Source organism: Pseudorca crassidens, chromosome 11 (genome assembly GCF_039906515.1).
Source record: "Pseudorca crassidens isolate mPseCra1 chromosome 11, mPseCra1.hap1, whole genome shotgun sequence".
Classification (NCBI taxonomy): Eukaryota; Metazoa; Chordata; class Mammalia; order Artiodactyla; family Delphinidae; genus Pseudorca; species Pseudorca crassidens.
Genome location: NC_090306.1, coordinates 3,180,208 through 3,195,930, shown reverse-complemented (window position 1 = coordinate 3,195,930; position 15,723 = coordinate 3,180,208). Strand labels below are relative to the sequence as shown.

Here is a 15,723-nt window from a genome sequence, read left to right as displayed (position 1 = left end):
TCAGACACTGAATGATCACTCTGCCCTTGTTCCCTTACAGAAGGAAATGTGAAGGGGGACATTCCCTCGGGCTGACCCCTCTGGCTGGGGTCACTATAACTGACAGCAGTGGCTTTCCAACTCCTCTGAACACAACTCAGCAGGAAGTGTATTCTACGTTGCACTCACTACACACACGTGCACGGACACACACAAGTATAACAAAACAATCCTTCCCTACACGTGAGCAACATACTCCCATATTTTTTGTCCTACTTAGTCTATTCTATCTCATTTATTTAAAAAAATTGCCGACCACAACCCAACAAAGGATCGCAACCTACAATTCGAAGACCACTGATTCAGAGCACAGGAAGCAAGAGAAGAAGGGATATAAGTGGCCCAGGGTATCGTTCTGATCGTGGCCTGGACTGTAAACCTGCATCAGACTTTAAAATCATGAGGGTGAACAACCAATACACTTACAACCATCCTGCTTCTCACTTCCAGTGCAGTGTTCAGTTTATTAGGTGAGATATCCCTCACTTTACTATAAAGTAGGCTTCGCGTTAGGTGACCTTGCCCAGCTAGAGGCTGATGTAAGTGTTCTGAGCACATCTGTCACAGGGTAGGCTAAGCTGTGACATTCGGTAGGTGAGGTGTGGGAAATGCATTTTCAGTTTACAATATTTTCAACTTACGATGGATTTATGAGAGTGAAACCCATCATAAGTCAAAGATCTGTGGTTCGCCATTCGTGTAACAATCACTGACGTCAGTGACCTGGAGCCGTGCCACAAAAGATGGAACTTGGGGGTGGGGCCTCACTGCCATCGCGCCACTGGCCCCAAAGTCTGGCTGGGGAGCAGCGAGAGATCTGTAGTCCCTCCTCACAAACAAGTCTGTTTCCCACACAACAAGAGTGGGGAGCTCTGGGGAGGGGGCAGTGCCTACCGGTGTGATGGGCCAGGCACACGAGGAAAGGGGCAGAGGAGCAACTCGTCTCCTCCTTCACCAGAAAGACCATGAGGTCTACAGTTCCCAGTCCCCCAGGGTTGCCGCCATCCCTCCTCTATAATGTGCGCTCCCTGTCCTGCAAACACCGTGGACAGCTTGCGGGGTGGGGAGGTTCGGAAGGGTCCCGTTTAGCCAAGACGGCGGTCCAGCTAGGAGGCATCGCGGAGGCCTGGGGGGGCACGCTGTGGCGGCCCATCGGGATGGTAGAGGGTTTGGTGAAGCAGGGCCCGGGCGGCGGGGAGGTCGTCAGGGTCTGCGGGCAAGAGGGGCTGGTGGGTCTGCTGGGACCTGGCCTCCCGCAGCAGCCCCGCCCCCAGGACTCCCCCACCCCCAGCTCCTGCAGCAGCCCCGCCCCCAGGACTCACCCACGCCCAGCTCCCGCAGCAGCCCCGCCCCCAGGACTCACCCACCCCCAGCTCCCGCAGCAGGCCGCAGAACTCCGGCTCAGCCTCTAGCACTTTGAGCAGGTTGGTGGACTCCATCCGCTCCAGCTGCACCTCCCAGTACACGTAGATCTTCTGATTGAAGGTGACGTACACGAGGCAGGGGCTGTTGCAGCCCCCTTTGCAGGCGTAGAGGCCTGGGGGAGGGGTGGCGGGGGTAGGAGAAAAAGGTCGGGGAGGTTTATGCCCGGCGCGGGCGGCATTCGTGTCAGCAGTTTCTATCCACCCGTGGACGCCAAGCAGAAAACTAAAGGCCCTCTTTCTATTTCTTCCTTGCTGGGAACTCAGTAAAGCAGGTAAAACGTAAAATATCTGGCCCATTCCAGATACGGAGAACCACAGTAACAAAGCCCAGGCAGGACAGTGTCCTAGGAGGTGACACGTGGTTTCCCATCTCAGTGACAGCCCCAGGGTAACGCGGGGCGGCTTCTCCTGGGTGGTGATCCCTCTTCCCAGGTCACTGCAATGTGGCACCAGCACGTCGTTCAAGTGTTACCATTTTAGTGACCAGAGACACCCCCAAAGGAGTTAACGCTGCTTCCCAAGGTCCCCGATTTGGAACTAAGAGAATGGAACTTGGAGAACAGTCTTCAGAGTCTTGACATGTTCAGATGGGGAGGAACTTTCCCATATCTCCACACAGCAGGCAGACAAGAACTCATCCGACTCTTTCTTTTTCTGAACAACCCGCCCCCCATATCTGATTCTTTAAAATATCCAAAGATAGACACCTCACTGTCTTTTATCTCCTCTTAGTTAAAACTGTAAAGATGGCAATCTGGTGCCCACTCACACCCTCTAACCGAAGAGCTGAAGAACTCGTTTGTTTACGAAGACTTGTGTCAGGGGCCGCAGTGAGAGTGGAAGCAAGGGGGACAGGTGTGCTTAGCAAGGGGCGCAGGGCAGGGTCCCACCTGCACAGAAGGCACGGATGTTCTCGTCCACCTGGAAGCGCACGACGGTGCGGTTGTGATCAATGATGTACGTCTGTCCATCCCAGGCACAGGCGACCACCTCCTCGTGCCCGTTGCCCTGAAAAAGGCCAGAGACAGGGATGCAGGGGTGGCCAGGAGCCGTTTTATTTTATTTTTATTTTTTCAATTTATTTATTTTTCACTGCGTTGTGTTTTTGTTGCTGCGCGCGTGCTTTCTCTCTAGTTGCGGCCAGCGGGGGCTACTCTTCATTGCGGCGCGCGGGCTTCTCATTGCGGTGGCTTCTCTTATTGTGGAGCACAGGCTCTAGGCGCGCGGGCTTAAGTAGCTGTGGCTCGCGGGCTCTAGAGCGCAGGCTCAGTAGCTGTGGCGCATGGGCTTAGCTGCTCCACGGCACATGGGATCTTCCCAGACCAGGGCTCGAACCTGTGTCCCCGGCTTTGGCAGGCGTATTTCTAACCACTGCGCCACCAGGGAAGTCCCCAGGAGCTGTTTTAGAAAGGCTTCCTGACCGGGTGGATGAAATTACGGGAGCTGTGGACTCGGCTCCGGGTGACAAACAGCTGGGAAGGCAAACCCCCTGCGTTTCTCACCGAACATGTCCCGGCACCTGGCACCAGAGGGGGCTGCTGAATGAGCCGCTCCCCCGAAAGTGCTCGCGACAACCCTAAGTAGTAGAGGCGATGCCACTCCCATTTTATATTGAGGAAGTGACGTCACTCCCATTTTACATTGAGGAAGCGCCAGCTTACAGAGACAAGCTCACTCACCCAAGGCCACCCGGCCGGGAGGTGGCAGAACTGGAACTCAGAGCCGGGCCTGTCCTGACCTGACCTCAGAGCCTCACGCCTCTTCTCCTAGACCCTCAAACAGGCACAACGGCCGCATCAGCGCAGCCTCACCTGCCGACCCAGGGGCCACAGCTCTGGTGAACACACACTCATGTGCGGACATCTGCAGATGGGCGAGCAACTCAGTTCTGGACCCTAAGAACAAGGTGCTTCTCTTTGGAGCCATCGGCTCTGCTGAAATAGGAGCTTCCCCAGCGGCACAGAGAACAGCGCTGAGCCCGTGGAGTGAGCGGAGCTCGGGGGCCAGGCCTGTCTAGGGAGCCTTGCGGTAAAGGCGCAGTCGGCGGAGAAGGGAGAATGGCCCCCAAGGGCCCCCACTCACCGTGACGTCCAGTTTCTCGAGGGCGAAGAGCTGGTGGTCCACCTGCACCGACCACAGCAGCTTGTCCGCCTCCTCCGTGAGCTTCAGCGTCCCTGCGGGGAGAGGCGGCCAGGCTGGGGGCAGAACCCTGCGCAGACCCCGGGCACACCGCTGCCCACCCTGCACGGCCCATGGCTGACCCGAGGGACTCACCATCCAGGGTGCAGAGGGCAAAGAGGCCCGAGGCGCCGCTCTTGGGGCTGCGGCCTGCGGACGCAGAGGGAGGGGCGGTAGAAGGACCGGAAGAAGGAAACGCGAAAGGCAAGGCTGTACCTCCCCTCCCCCCTCCCCCCTGCACCTCCCGCCCCGCCCCGCCCCACCTCGCTTGATGTTGCCGATGAGGTGAGTGGAGACGTTCTTGTTGTGGATGCGGCCGGACGTCTGGTGCAGCACAACGTCTCGGGCAGCGGGGGTCTCCCTGTGGTGGGGGACGGCGGCTAAGTGGGAGCCCAACAGAGCTTGGCTCTCCGGACCCGCGTGGGCCCCATCTCTGTGCGAGTTTCCAGGACGTGAATCAGCTGGGAGACCTATCGCCCACCCCACCTGGGCCAGTGGGCAAGTCGAGAGAGAGGGACGGAGCTGCCAGGCTGGAATCTCAGAACCTCTTCCAGTTGCTGCGTCAGGGTCAGGATTCCCTGAGTCCCGAAATAATCTTCCTTCATGGGGCAGAGGTGCTTGTGTCGGGACCCAGCTGAAGCTGCTCCAACCACAGACCCATCCACGGCTGTGGGCGCCCACCTCGCTGCCAGGCACCCCACCATCCACAGGCCCGCCCCCCTTACCTGGTACCCTCCTCGGGCCCCTCAGAGGTGGGAGGCGGCCCAGGGTCTGTGTTCCAGGTACACAGCAGAATCGCGTAAGCACAGCCTGGCTGAGATACCATTAGCTCAGGAAGACCCATGGGCCCTGGAGTCACCGAGAGACTGTCCACCTGCACCAGAGAATGGGGGCTTAAGGGAACTGCTGGCGAGAGAAAGGGGAAAGCCTGCAGAAGACGGGGGTAGGCAGGGGCCCTGGGACATGTCCTCAGCCTTCCAGGGCAGCAGCAGGGGGACATGCAGCGTCCACGGGGCTCCTGCTGGTGCCACCCTCTCCACAGGGAGCACCTGCGCTCCCGCGGCGCGGATCCCGACGCGACACACCCACCATCACATCCCTAATTCTTAGCGCAATGTTCCTTCCTGTCGGCCTGTTACTGGTCATCTCCCCTAAGACCCTGATTCGAAGTGATCTCCTCTGGGTCTCTGTCAACAAGGTGTTTTTCCCTCCTTCCCACCCTGAGCCCCAGCCCCCGCCTGTTCTCCCACAAGCCCCCTCCAGGAGGGAGGCCCGTCCTGCTCCTGGGCTGTGGCCCCCATGCTCAGCCTCTCACCTGACCCTCCAGCATCCACTTCTTGAGTGACACCAGCTGCCCTGTCAGATGCTCGGTACCATCACCCAGGTCCTCCCAGCGGAAAGCCCGGACTACGCGGTCTGTGTAACCCACCACCAGCTCGCAACAGCCATCGCCATCTGTGGATCCAGAAAATGAGACGAGTTTGGAGCCAAACCTGTCTTCGCCAGCTGCAGTCCTACAAGCACGCCCTCCTCCCCGCCCCTCTAGCACCACCGCCACTGGCACTTGTTATCAGGTTCGACCTCAGGCCCACCTGCCGACCTGCCACGTCACCCCTTGAGCCAGGCACCCGCTCCCCTGCCTGCTCTTGCACCCAGAGCCACACAGCTGCCTCGCAGGGCCTGTCGCTGCTTCCCCGGGTACACAACTCGAGTGCCCTGGGGCACCCATATCCCTACCAGCACCTTTGAGACAGCCTCTGGCCCAAGTACCAGCCCCATATCCAAGCGGCTCACTCTCTTGCAACCCGGAGCTGTTGATCAGCTGTCCCCTTCTCGGCAGGGACTCCCCTGACAACTCCACTTAGAACAGCCAACTCGACCTCAACGCCCTCCAGCCCCTTTCCGTGGGCGATGTCCACGGCACTCACTACTTCCGAATATACTATTTAATTTTCTTACCACATTGCTAGTGTTTATTTTCTGTCCCTTCCTAGTAAAGGTCCAAGAGGGCAGTCACTTTTGTCTGTTTTATTCACTATTGCAATCCCAGTGCCTGGAACGATGCCTGGTTTATAACGGGAGCTCAGCAGCCTGGCGTTAAATGCACGACAACTGCCCAAACACTGACGAGACCCCTGGCTCCCTCGAGATCTGCTCTGTTGCCCCTTGACTCCTATTCCCTGGCTGCCTGCAAGACAGCCATGCCCACCGATGTCGCTGATCAGCATGACCTTGGTGTTGGCGGGGATGTGCTGCTTGAAGACTGGGCGCTGCTCCTCCCCGCCGAGGGTCTCGTGGTGCCCAGAAGCATCCGGGGCCTTAGTGGGCGTAAGGTCACACAAGTGAAACCAGCCCTCGGCACTCACGGCCACCACCAGGTTCTAGGAGGGACAGAGGCAGAGGAGGGGCCGGTCGTCAGAGCACAGGAGTCGGGGACGGGCCGAGGGAGACCCGCAGCGCCCTGGGCTTCCTACCTTTCCCTTGTTACACACATCTCCAACCCCGACGCACGTGAGCTGCAAAAGAAGAGAGAGGGCTCAGGGGGGCACGCTAAGGGTCCCCAGTGCTCCCTAACCTCTGTGAAGCACGGAGCGGGCTTCTCATCACCGTCATTCACTGAAAACTCCTGCGCACGCCCCACGTCGAGAGGCCGGGCTAATCCCGTTACTGTGCTCTGGGTCCAGTTCACCAGACAGCAGTGTAAGGACCTGGGGTAGTGAAGACAAGTTGGGCTTAAACAAAACAAAAACTGCATCAGTAGAGCCGGACTCTCACACTTCTGCAAGTATTCAAATGGCTGCCCCCATTTGCTACTACACTTCGTGCGATCAGACAACCTCAGCAGATCCACGAAGAGCGAAGGGAGTCACTGCACCACGTAAAATGAAAACCAGCCCGGCTGCGTGTGCGCATGACATCTGGGAAGCCTGGGGCTTCCCTCCGATTCAAATGAACCCTTAACCAGTAGCTGGCGACCTCGGACACGCTGGGGAGCTCATGCATGCGGCCCAGCCTCGACAGTCCCTGGGCAGGAGGGGTCCCTTGCCCCTGGAGACCCAGGGAGCTGAATACTGACCATTCCCTGGCAGGAGCAGGTGAGCCACGGCCGGCTGTCATCGTTCTTATACACGGACAGCTTTCCACTGGTGTCTCCCACCACCAGTTCATTTAACTTCAAATGGAGAGAGAAGAGAGGGTTAGGCTGGGGTCCTGCTGAGCCACTCAAGCCCTTCTCGACTGGGCCCACTCTGCGGAAGTCACAAGACCTCAACCTGCATCTTCATCAACTTTATTAGCAAGATTTCGAGACCAACACAGTCACAGTCTCCCAGGTTCTTTATCTCCAGTTAGGGGTATGTGTGTGTTGAGGGCAGGGCAGGTTAGAGACGGGCCAATACAGAATCTGTGCTCCGTCTCAGAAAAGTCTGACATCTGAACAGCTCAATGCCCCACATGCCTGCTTTCGGCGTTTCTAATTTGTCCTTACACATGGGATACGTTAGGAAAATGACCCCAAATACGTAACCTTTGGAGAATTTAACTTCAGAGCTCATATTTAATCAGGGACCAAATAAAGACAACGTCAGCTCTGGGGTCCTCCCTCCCCTGGCAAGGCCTTTCGACGTTGGTGCGTCTGAGTGAACACGGTTGGTGGAGGTGCCGGAGGGGCAGCATCCCAGCTCTGGGCCTCTGGTGCCCCCTAGTGGTGGCTAAGCTCCCAGGAGGGTCTGGAGCCTCTTCGCCGTTTACATGTGGGCTCCCCATTTCCCAGTGGTTCCTCAAAGGCTGGCCGCCCTTTCAAGGGGATAACGATGATAGCCAGCTGGCTCCAAATGCCATTTCCAGAAATACTTTCATGATTCCTTCTTGGGGGGACATCTAACACCCTTTCCTGTCCTCAGAGTGAATATTAGATTCTCAAGAGATTTAATTTTAAAGGCAACAAAAACATAACAGATCAACAGTAAGAAAAAATGAGAAACAAATTGGGGTTTATTAATAATGATTTGAAGCTTACATTTATTATATTTTAATAGTTATGGCAGTTTCTGGTGGGGACATTAGATAATAGAAGCATAAAACAAGTTTATCTATTTACATCAAACCCTCTGCACCCTGGACTTCTGCAGACACACAGGAGAAAGGCTGAATAGCGCAGAGCCTCCGAGCGCAGCTGCCTGAATTTGAATCCAGCTCTCTATGCCTGAATCTTTTCATCTATAAAACGAGGATCACAAGACTATCCACCTCATAAGGTTGCCGTGAGAACCGAGCTAACGGAGGGAAGCATCTAGAAAGGTGACTGACAAATAGCAAGGATAACGGGGGTTTTCAGCTTCCAGTTAAATGCCTCCAAGGCTTGGGGATCTTGGCATCTTTCACACAATTCACTCTTTTTCTATACATTCATTCAATAAATGCCACAGTCCATGGTAGGCCCTCGATAAATGTTTACTTAATGACAAATTAAAGATTTTTTTTTAACAAAGAAAAATCAGAATGAAAGGGAATGCCCAGTCAACCCTTGAGTTTTCAGGGAAAGCTGAACAACCCGTTAGGGGCCCAAAGACAAATGCCACAGATCCACAGTTGTACAGCTGCTGAGAAGGACCTCAGTTTAACAAGGGCACAGACGAAGGAATAAAACTGTAAAACAGTGTGGTGAGTGCGGTGAGTGAGTAGATACAACTCAGTAGGTGACCTGGATGAGCACAATTCCGGGGTCGCCCATCTGCTCCCCAGCACTTCTGCTCCTCTGTGGTCCATCCTGGCTCTGGCCTCTGGAGGTTACTCAGTGACACTAAGGAACCCCGGCTGCAGAGTACACCTTCAGTCAGAAATGCTACCAGAGAAAGGAAGTGTGCTCTTTCTGTGACCTGCGTCCCCCTTCTAGACACCGTCTCCCCACTGGTTCTGTGGGGTTCTCGAGGGTGTGTATTCTATCCCTGGCTTCTCCCTCCGACTTAGCAGGAAATAAATTACTCGCAAATAACTTTAGGTTACTGGTTTAATGGGATGAAATAAGTATTTTTCCTGCCCCAAATCTCCAAAGGCTGGCCTGGAGAATCAGTACCAAATTTCTATCCATACTCATGCAGGCTGAGTGTACCACACCTGATTAGTAGCCAACTACCTCACCTACTTGCCTTTCTTTCAATTATATTTATTAATAACAGGCAAAACCCTTCAAACTGCTTTGAGATACATAATGACATTTGCCTTTAATAACAACCCTCATTTATTCAACAAACATTTACTGAGTGCCTACTATGTCCCAGGCACTATCCTAAGTATTGGGAATACAGCAGTGAAAAAAAGTTTTAAAAATTCCTATCCTTACAGAGCTTACAATGCTTACAACTAAGGTTTAAAAAAAAAAGAGGTAGGGAATTCCCTGGCGGTCCAGTGGTTAGGACTCCATGCTCTCACTGCCGAGGCCCAGGTTCAATCCCTGGTCGGGGAGCTAAGATCCCACAAGCTGCACAGCACACCCACGCCTCCCCTCCCCCCCCCAAAAAAAGTAGTGTGATATACCTAATATTGCAGAACTGAGTGTGCAATTCACTTAGAAAAGTACAATTGCCAAAAAAAGCTGACACTGTGAAGCTAGGGAAAAAAGGCACATGTGCCCTTTTAAACAATCAGGTAAAATAGAAAATAATGCACATCTAACGTCACTCTGTTAATGTACTATTTTAAAATGCCTCCCTTGATTGTCTCATAAAATTATACTGCTGAGCATATGAAGAAACGAGAGAGCCCAGAAAACATAACACAAATTTATGGGAATAACTTTTTCCTCCCTAGACAGGATAGAGCCAAGAGGCCTCATAAAATACTTTTTCCATCACAGCGCAAAGGAGGCTGGGGGCGGGGTTGGGGGTGAGTGATGGGGACGTTTTAGCCCGAATTTTTTTCCCTGGGAAGAGAGCACAGACAAGTTAGGGAGGTGAGGATGAGATGTGAGGGAGGCAGAGAAGCGACGGGGTCAGAGGGTAGGAGAGGACAGCAACCATGTGCTTTGCATACACACCCTCGAGGACCCCACGGAAGCCTGGCGACACCAGTGGGGAGACAGTCTCTAGAAGGCGGACGCAGGGCACAGAAAGCGCACTTCCTTTCTGTTAGCTTTTCATATGAAACTGAGATTATGGAAAAAAGTGTCCTACACCATCAACGGCCACCGTTCCCTTGGATGCTTCACCCCAGAACCCTCTACATCTTGTAATCAATGGGCCTCACTACATTTCCCTATTCTTCTATCACCCTTCCCCCGCCCCACGCTGAGCTACCTGCGGGATGGGGCTTTTGAATTCCCAGAACGCAGCAGAGCCCTCGGCCCATAATCAAACGCTACCGACGACGCTAACGCGTCCTGAGCGTTAACCGAATGCCAGACACAGTTCCACCTGCTCTACCTGTATTAAGTCACTTAACCGACGGGAAAAGGAAGGACCGCTGGGGGAGGAAAGGGACATGGACACTGAGCCAGTAACTCAACCGAGGTGGGCCCGCCGGGCGGAGACGCCCCGGCCAAGCGCCGAGAGCAGTCCGGTGGGCCGGGCCGAGCCGGGTGGTGCGGAAGGTGCTCCCGCAAGAGCCGCACGCGCGCTCTTAGCCTACTTCCGACGCTCTGAAAGGGAAGGCGGCCCCGGAGGAGCTGGGAACTCGGCCATCACAGTTCACAGACTCCTCTTGGGAACAAGTGACTGACCAGGCAGTGCACCCGGTACGCGAGTCCCTAGAAGGACACTGGAGCAGGGCTCCGGACCAATCCAGCCAGGATGCCGGGTACCCCAGGCGCCCACACAGCCCTTCCCGATCCAGCTCTCAGCGCCGTGCCCGCACCGCCCGCCGTGCAACGCACGCCGTCCACGCCCACACCGTACGCACTCGCAGCACGCACACGCCGCCGCGGGCGGCCTCCGCCGCTCCGCCCCACCCCGCCCCACCCCGCGGTCGCAGACGGGCTGCGTCTCTCCAGTGCGCATGCACTGACCGTGTCGTTATCAACGTCTCCGAGGCAGATGGCGTGTGGGAAGAGGCTTCCGCTGAACTCCAGGGCCACGCGCTGTACGTAGCTAACCGACCTCATCGCAGTTCCCAGGGCTCAGGGACCGGGGAGCCCCGCTAAGTGTTCCCCGAGCCCCTCCCGACGGCCGCCCGAGCGGAAACCCACCCACAGCGGGAGCTTACGTCACCCCCTGCGCCTCCAATCGCTGCCTTCCTCGCCTAACCTGAGAGGAGGCGGGCCTTCCGGGCGCGCCTGGCGTGGGGGCGGGGCTGAGTGACAGGGCCTCGGGCCGTTCCTCTTCTCCGCAGTCTCTGCGCGCCCAGGTCCGCCGACGCTGGCCTGGCCGAGCCGTTTCCTTGGCAACAGGGCTTTCGCGGCCTTGACCTAATAACCTTGACCTTGTCCTTTGTTGCCCTGGCAGTGAAGATTCCCAGCCGTCAGACCATACCTGAGAATCATAATAATCGTAATAACCGATGAGTGTGTGGTTTCCAACAGTGTTTAAAAAAAAACTGCGTAGCTCCCCATTATGAGTCTTGAAATGAGGGTAGTGAATCGGACCAGCTTTTTAAAAACCGAAATAGAATAAATGCAGGGCTTCCCTAGTGGCGCAGTGGTTGAGAGTCAGCCTGCCAATGCAGGGGACACGGGTTCGTGCCCCGGTCCGGGAGGATCCCACATGCCGCGGAGCGGCTGGACCCGTGAGCCATGGCCGCTGAGCCTGCGCGTCCGGAGCCTATGCTCCGCAACGGGAGAGGCCACAACAGTGAGAGGCCCGCGTACCGCAAAAAAAAAAAAAAAAAAAAAAAAGAAAATGCCAAGTAATCTCGAGTAGTTAAGGTAAGTATTATTTTTGTGAAACCTTTGTTTCAATTGTATATATTTATACGTGTATATACCGGCTTATCAAAAAAATATTTTTTTTGTCCCACGGTGGGTGTGCCCTGTGGGTAAAAGTTTGAAACTCACTTGTAAAGCACATTGCACAATTATTGTTTCATGTAAATAGTGCAACCACCCTGTGACCTTGTCTCCTTATTCCAGTTTTTTGGATGAATAAACGGGTTCAGCAAGATAAAGCAACAAGGCAGAAAGTGATGGAGGTGGGGCTCAGACCAGAATTGTTCGAGCCAAAACCCCACGTCCTTTCTGTCATTGACTGCCAGAGTTCCTAGCAAAGTCCTCAGGCTAGAAATCGGGGTCGCTGGGATTCTGGGTCTGCTCTGGTCCCCCCAGCACAAAACTCTTGCTTCCCTCCCTCGGGGGCCCCCCTCGGTAGCGTAAATGGGACATCGCCATCAAGGCTGGCCTCGGGGAAACCTTCCATGTTGAATCCAGTGCAGCCTTGCTTTGGGCCTCATCAATCAGGATATCAAAAGTATTATTTGTGAGATTCTACAGGTGTTCGGTATATTTTTAGGTTTAGGTTTGCAGGCCCAGACTGATCTACACGTTGGTCTTTCAGGGGTCAACATTGTAAAAATAAGGACGTCTACCTCACCTGGGGATGTTGGATCAGGGCTGGCCTACTTTCTACATCTGAACATAGTGGGAGAAGGCCCTGGAGGGCAGGACCTTTTTGTCTGGGGCCGGGGAGGGGACCGTGATTTCTAGCCTGAGGACTTTGCTAGGAACTCTGGCAGTCAATGACAGAAAGGACGTGGGGTTTTGGCTCAAACAATTCTGGTCTGAGTCCCACGTCCATCATTTTCTGCCTTGTTGCTTTATCTTGCCGAACCCGTTTATTCATCCAAAAAACTGGAATAAGGAGACAAGGTCACAGGGTGGTTGCACTAATTGCATGAAATAATATACGTGCAACATGCTTTACAAGTGATAGCTAGGGAGGGGATGGCCCCTAGAGATCCTGTGGCTCTTATGGCCAGATAAGATGGGAACAGGAAGCAGTAGGTCAGAACGGCAAAGAGGAGATAGTCTGGACAGACGCTGGGGACTGTAGGTACCCTTAGGTTTCTGTTTCTTGTGGTGTATTGTGGGGCTGGCCAGGTCCATTCCAAGGCTCTGGGTCCCATGTGTGTACCTGGTGCTTTAAATCCATCTGCGTACGGAGGAGTTGCAGCTGCTTTGTACCGCACTACCACATGTTCTCTCATCCTGGCTCAAACCCTAAGCTTCATACTAGGGTTAAGGGGTGGAAAAACAATCAATTTTAAAATGTTTCCCTCTAATAAGTATAAACTTATTTAGTTCTGAATTGTTTCTTTTCACTGTATGTATGACTCCATTGTTTTCTCTTTTCCCAGCCCTGTGAATGAAATAGTAAAATAAAATAATTAATAATCCAGGACAAAATAGATGAGGATCACCTTGCTCCTGTCTCCCAGGGCCCTGGTCTGCCCCAGCTCTCTGAAATGGGACCCTGACCCGGCGCCTACCGTGCCTTGGTTTATCCTCCTCATAACTTGGGCTTCTTGTTCTTGACCTTCCTGTGCCAGGGTGCCTGTTTTTGTTTGCTCTGTGTTTGTCATTTCATGAAGGTCATGTCATTATGACTGCAACTTGGATACAGTGCCTTTTGGCTTTTGTCAAGAGGGCCAAACAAAGTTAGAAAGGAAGGAAAGATAGGTCTCCGAGAAACATGGCGAGAATCAAGCCTCCCTGCCCCATGCCTCTGCCCGCTGCGCCAGTTACTTTAACTGCAGTGAGTGTTACGGTCCCAGTGAGTGGAACACAGGCCCAGGCATGGCAGAGCCACGCAGACAGAGCCCTGGCTCCGCAAGGAGACCCCTGTTGGCCCTTTTTAGTGAGATGGTTGGCGGGTCTCCAGCGGCACTATCTAGAGCTCGTCTCATTTAGGCCAAGCGCTCTCTCAGCGTGGATTTTGGCTTCCTCCCCAGCACTGCCTAACCAGGCGGTCTTCCTGGTGAGATGACTTGGATACGGTGTTTGTGTGGGCGTAGCCGAGCAATAGCTTCAGTAGAAACGTGCGAATGGCCGGGGAAGGGGAGGTGTGTTAAGCAGAAAGCGTTTCTAGGGAGGTTCTTCGTCCCCCTCTTTCTGCACGAGTAGACAGGGTGGGCCTGTTCAGGGTGTCGGCCTATGGTGCCCAGGGGGGAGACAGGACCTTGAAATGAATCTCTTTCTGCCTGTGAGGCCCAGAGCCACTCACCATCCTGAGGGTGGGGCCAGAGCTTCCAGTGGGCTCAGAGTGAGACTTCCACAAGTGTGGTTCACAGTGCACCTTAGCATGCTGAAGGTTCTGGAGGTCGCGAGGCGCAGAAAGCTGTCCTCACACTTGCCTGACGCAGCCGTTAGGCAGAACAGCAGTGCGGGCCCTGCTCTGAGCGAGATGGTCATTCAGAGCCCACTGCACTTTCGTGGCGTTTCCCCCGCCCGCCCCCATCAGAACCCGTCAGAGCTGTTGCCTGTTCAGGACTCTACTGGCCATTAACTGAAGCATGGACAGTCGTTCTTGTCACCGAAGCCCAAACATCAGGACATGGGCTTGAAGCGCGAAGGGCGGTGAAAATGTTTCGGGAGCGGCTAGAGGTGGTGCTTATGCAACATTGTAACCGGACTAAAGGCCACGGAATTGTTCGCTTTAAATGGTTAAAACCATGTGAAATTCACCTCAATAAAAAAAAAATACAAACGTAACCATTTTATGTGTGAGGCACTTCTAACCGTGGAACCAGAGACTGGAGATCTGAAGGGAACGTGCTTGTCTTCGGTTGGGGGACAGCGTATGGCTGGTCCTCTCTTCTAGGCAAGGAACTCTCAGTTCACTAAGGCACTGCTTTTTCTTGACCATTCGTCCCTAGAACCACTTTGTGAGTCTTTCACGTTCTCACTTTGCCCCCCACAGTGGTATATTGAGTGTTCATTACGTGCTAAATAAGGTTTTGTTGTGTTTTATAATTAAGGATAGTTGGTGCGTCCGAGTTATCTGAGGTTGGCGAGCAGCTGGGGAACTGCAGCCGTAAAGTCAGCAATAACGATTTCCAGAAAGAGGACAAGACTGTCTTCTCACACTTGCATTGGCTTTTTTTCAGCACTGCCCTAAGCCCACTGTCCTTTCAACCTAAGGGTTACAAGGCTTTGAGGAGTGCTGGTTTGGGACCGGGAAGGTTGGTCTTTAAGACAGAAGGGATAAGGCATCGAAGGTTCCACTGTTTCTCTATTTACAAGCAATAGTTTCCTAAAAAGGGACTGCCTGGTACTAGTCCTGGCTAAAATGTCTTCCACGTGTTATTTCTCCAACTGAAATGAGAGTCACAGTTCACCCTCTCACTCAGACTGGTGTGGCTGGTGGAGTCCAGTGCACCGATGCTGGGACGGCAGGCTGGCCCAGGCCCGCGGGGTGTGACCTGCAGCCCAAACGGGCTGGGAAGGTGCAGTCAGCGCTTAAGCGGTCGGAAGGAGTCGACTGGGACGCAGCACACGGTGACCCGCAGGGGCGCACACGGGAATGCGGGGGAGCCTTTCACAGGACAGGCGGATGGGGTCGGGGCACGTGGGGATGCTGGGAAAGGGCTGCTGGAACGGGGACTGCAAATACCCGGGAGATAAAAATCTATAGAACTTGACGTTTGGACCAGCACTAGGACAAGATAAACCCCATTTAAGATCTTCCAGAGACCACGTGGTAGTCTGCAGGAACAGCTCAGTTCTGGTTGCCACTGGTTCTCTTTACTCCACACATTCTCTGCATATGGAAAGATTTAAGGGTTGGTGAGGAGGGTGTGACTGACTGGGAAATAAGACTTGCACCCGACCCAAAGCAGAGTGGAGTAGGTAGTGCATTTATTTTTAACCTTAAAGACTTCTGGCCACTGTACCAAAACTTTTTTTTTAAAATGAGTATGTTGAAGTCCTAACTCTTAATTTTTGCTGTATTGTATCTTCGTTTCTGTGCGAGGGCTTTCTCTAGTTGTGGCAAGCGGGGGCCACTCTTCATCGCGGCGCACGTGCCTCTCTTGTTGTGGAGCACAGGCTCCAGACGCGCAGGCTCAGTAGTTGTGGCTCACGGGCCTAGTTGCCCCGCGGCACGTGGGATCCTCCCAGACCAGGGCTCGAACCCGTGTCCCCTGCATTAGCAGGCAGATT

At 54.2% G+C, this 15,723-nt stretch overlaps 2 protein-coding genes across 6 annotated transcripts in view; one reads left to right on the top strand and one right to left on the bottom strand.

Moving 5' to 3' along the window:
- Positions 1-472: 472 nt before the first annotated feature.
- Positions 473-10,881, bottom strand: ITFG2 (integrin alpha FG-GAP repeat containing 2). Of its 5 annotated transcripts, none has more exons than XM_067756124.1 (12): positions 10,642-10,881; positions 6,718-6,813; positions 6,116-6,157; positions 5,851-6,022; positions 4,957-5,096; positions 4,367-4,515; positions 3,905-4,002; positions 3,738-3,791; positions 3,546-3,637; positions 2,354-2,471; positions 1,407-1,576; positions 473-1,265 (listed from the first exon to the last, which is right to left on the bottom strand). In XM_067756124.1, exons 1-12 carry the CDS (start codon positions 10,735-10,737, stop codon positions 1,146-1,148), a joined length of 1,347 nt encoding a protein of 448 aa, XP_067612225.1. In that variant the 5' UTR covers positions 10,738-10,881; the 3' UTR covers positions 473-1,145. The 5 variants fall into 5 exon arrangements, with proteins under 5 accessions (XP_067612225.1, XP_067612222.1, XP_067612226.1 ...); XM_067756121.1 differs by having other exon boundaries at positions 473-1,249; positions 10,642-10,880; XM_067756125.1 differs by having other exon boundaries at positions 473-1,249; positions 1,403-1,576; positions 10,642-10,879.
- Positions 10,590-15,723, top strand: part of DDX11 (DEAD/H-box helicase 11) — a 93,233-nt gene continuing 88,099 nt past the window's right edge. The window contains exon 1 of the mRNA XM_067756111.1: positions 10,590-11,496. The gene's annotated coding sequence lies outside the window, so the exon portion shown is untranslated. The remainder of the gene's footprint in view (positions 11,497-15,723) is intronic.

Coding starts and splice junctions, on each gene's coding strand:
- ITFG2 (XM_067756121.1), bottom strand. CDS start 10,737: ATGAGGTCGGTTAGCTACGTACAGCGCGTGGCCCTGGAGTTCAGCGGA. Junction 6,158..6,717: donor CCTGCTCCTGCCAGGGAATG/GTCAGTATTCAG, acceptor CTTCTTTTGCAG/CTCACGTGCGTCGGGGTTGG. Junction 3,638..3,737: donor TGCCCTCTGCACCCTGGATG/GTGAGTCCCTCG, acceptor CTCTCCCCGCAG/GGACGCTGAAGCTCACGGAG.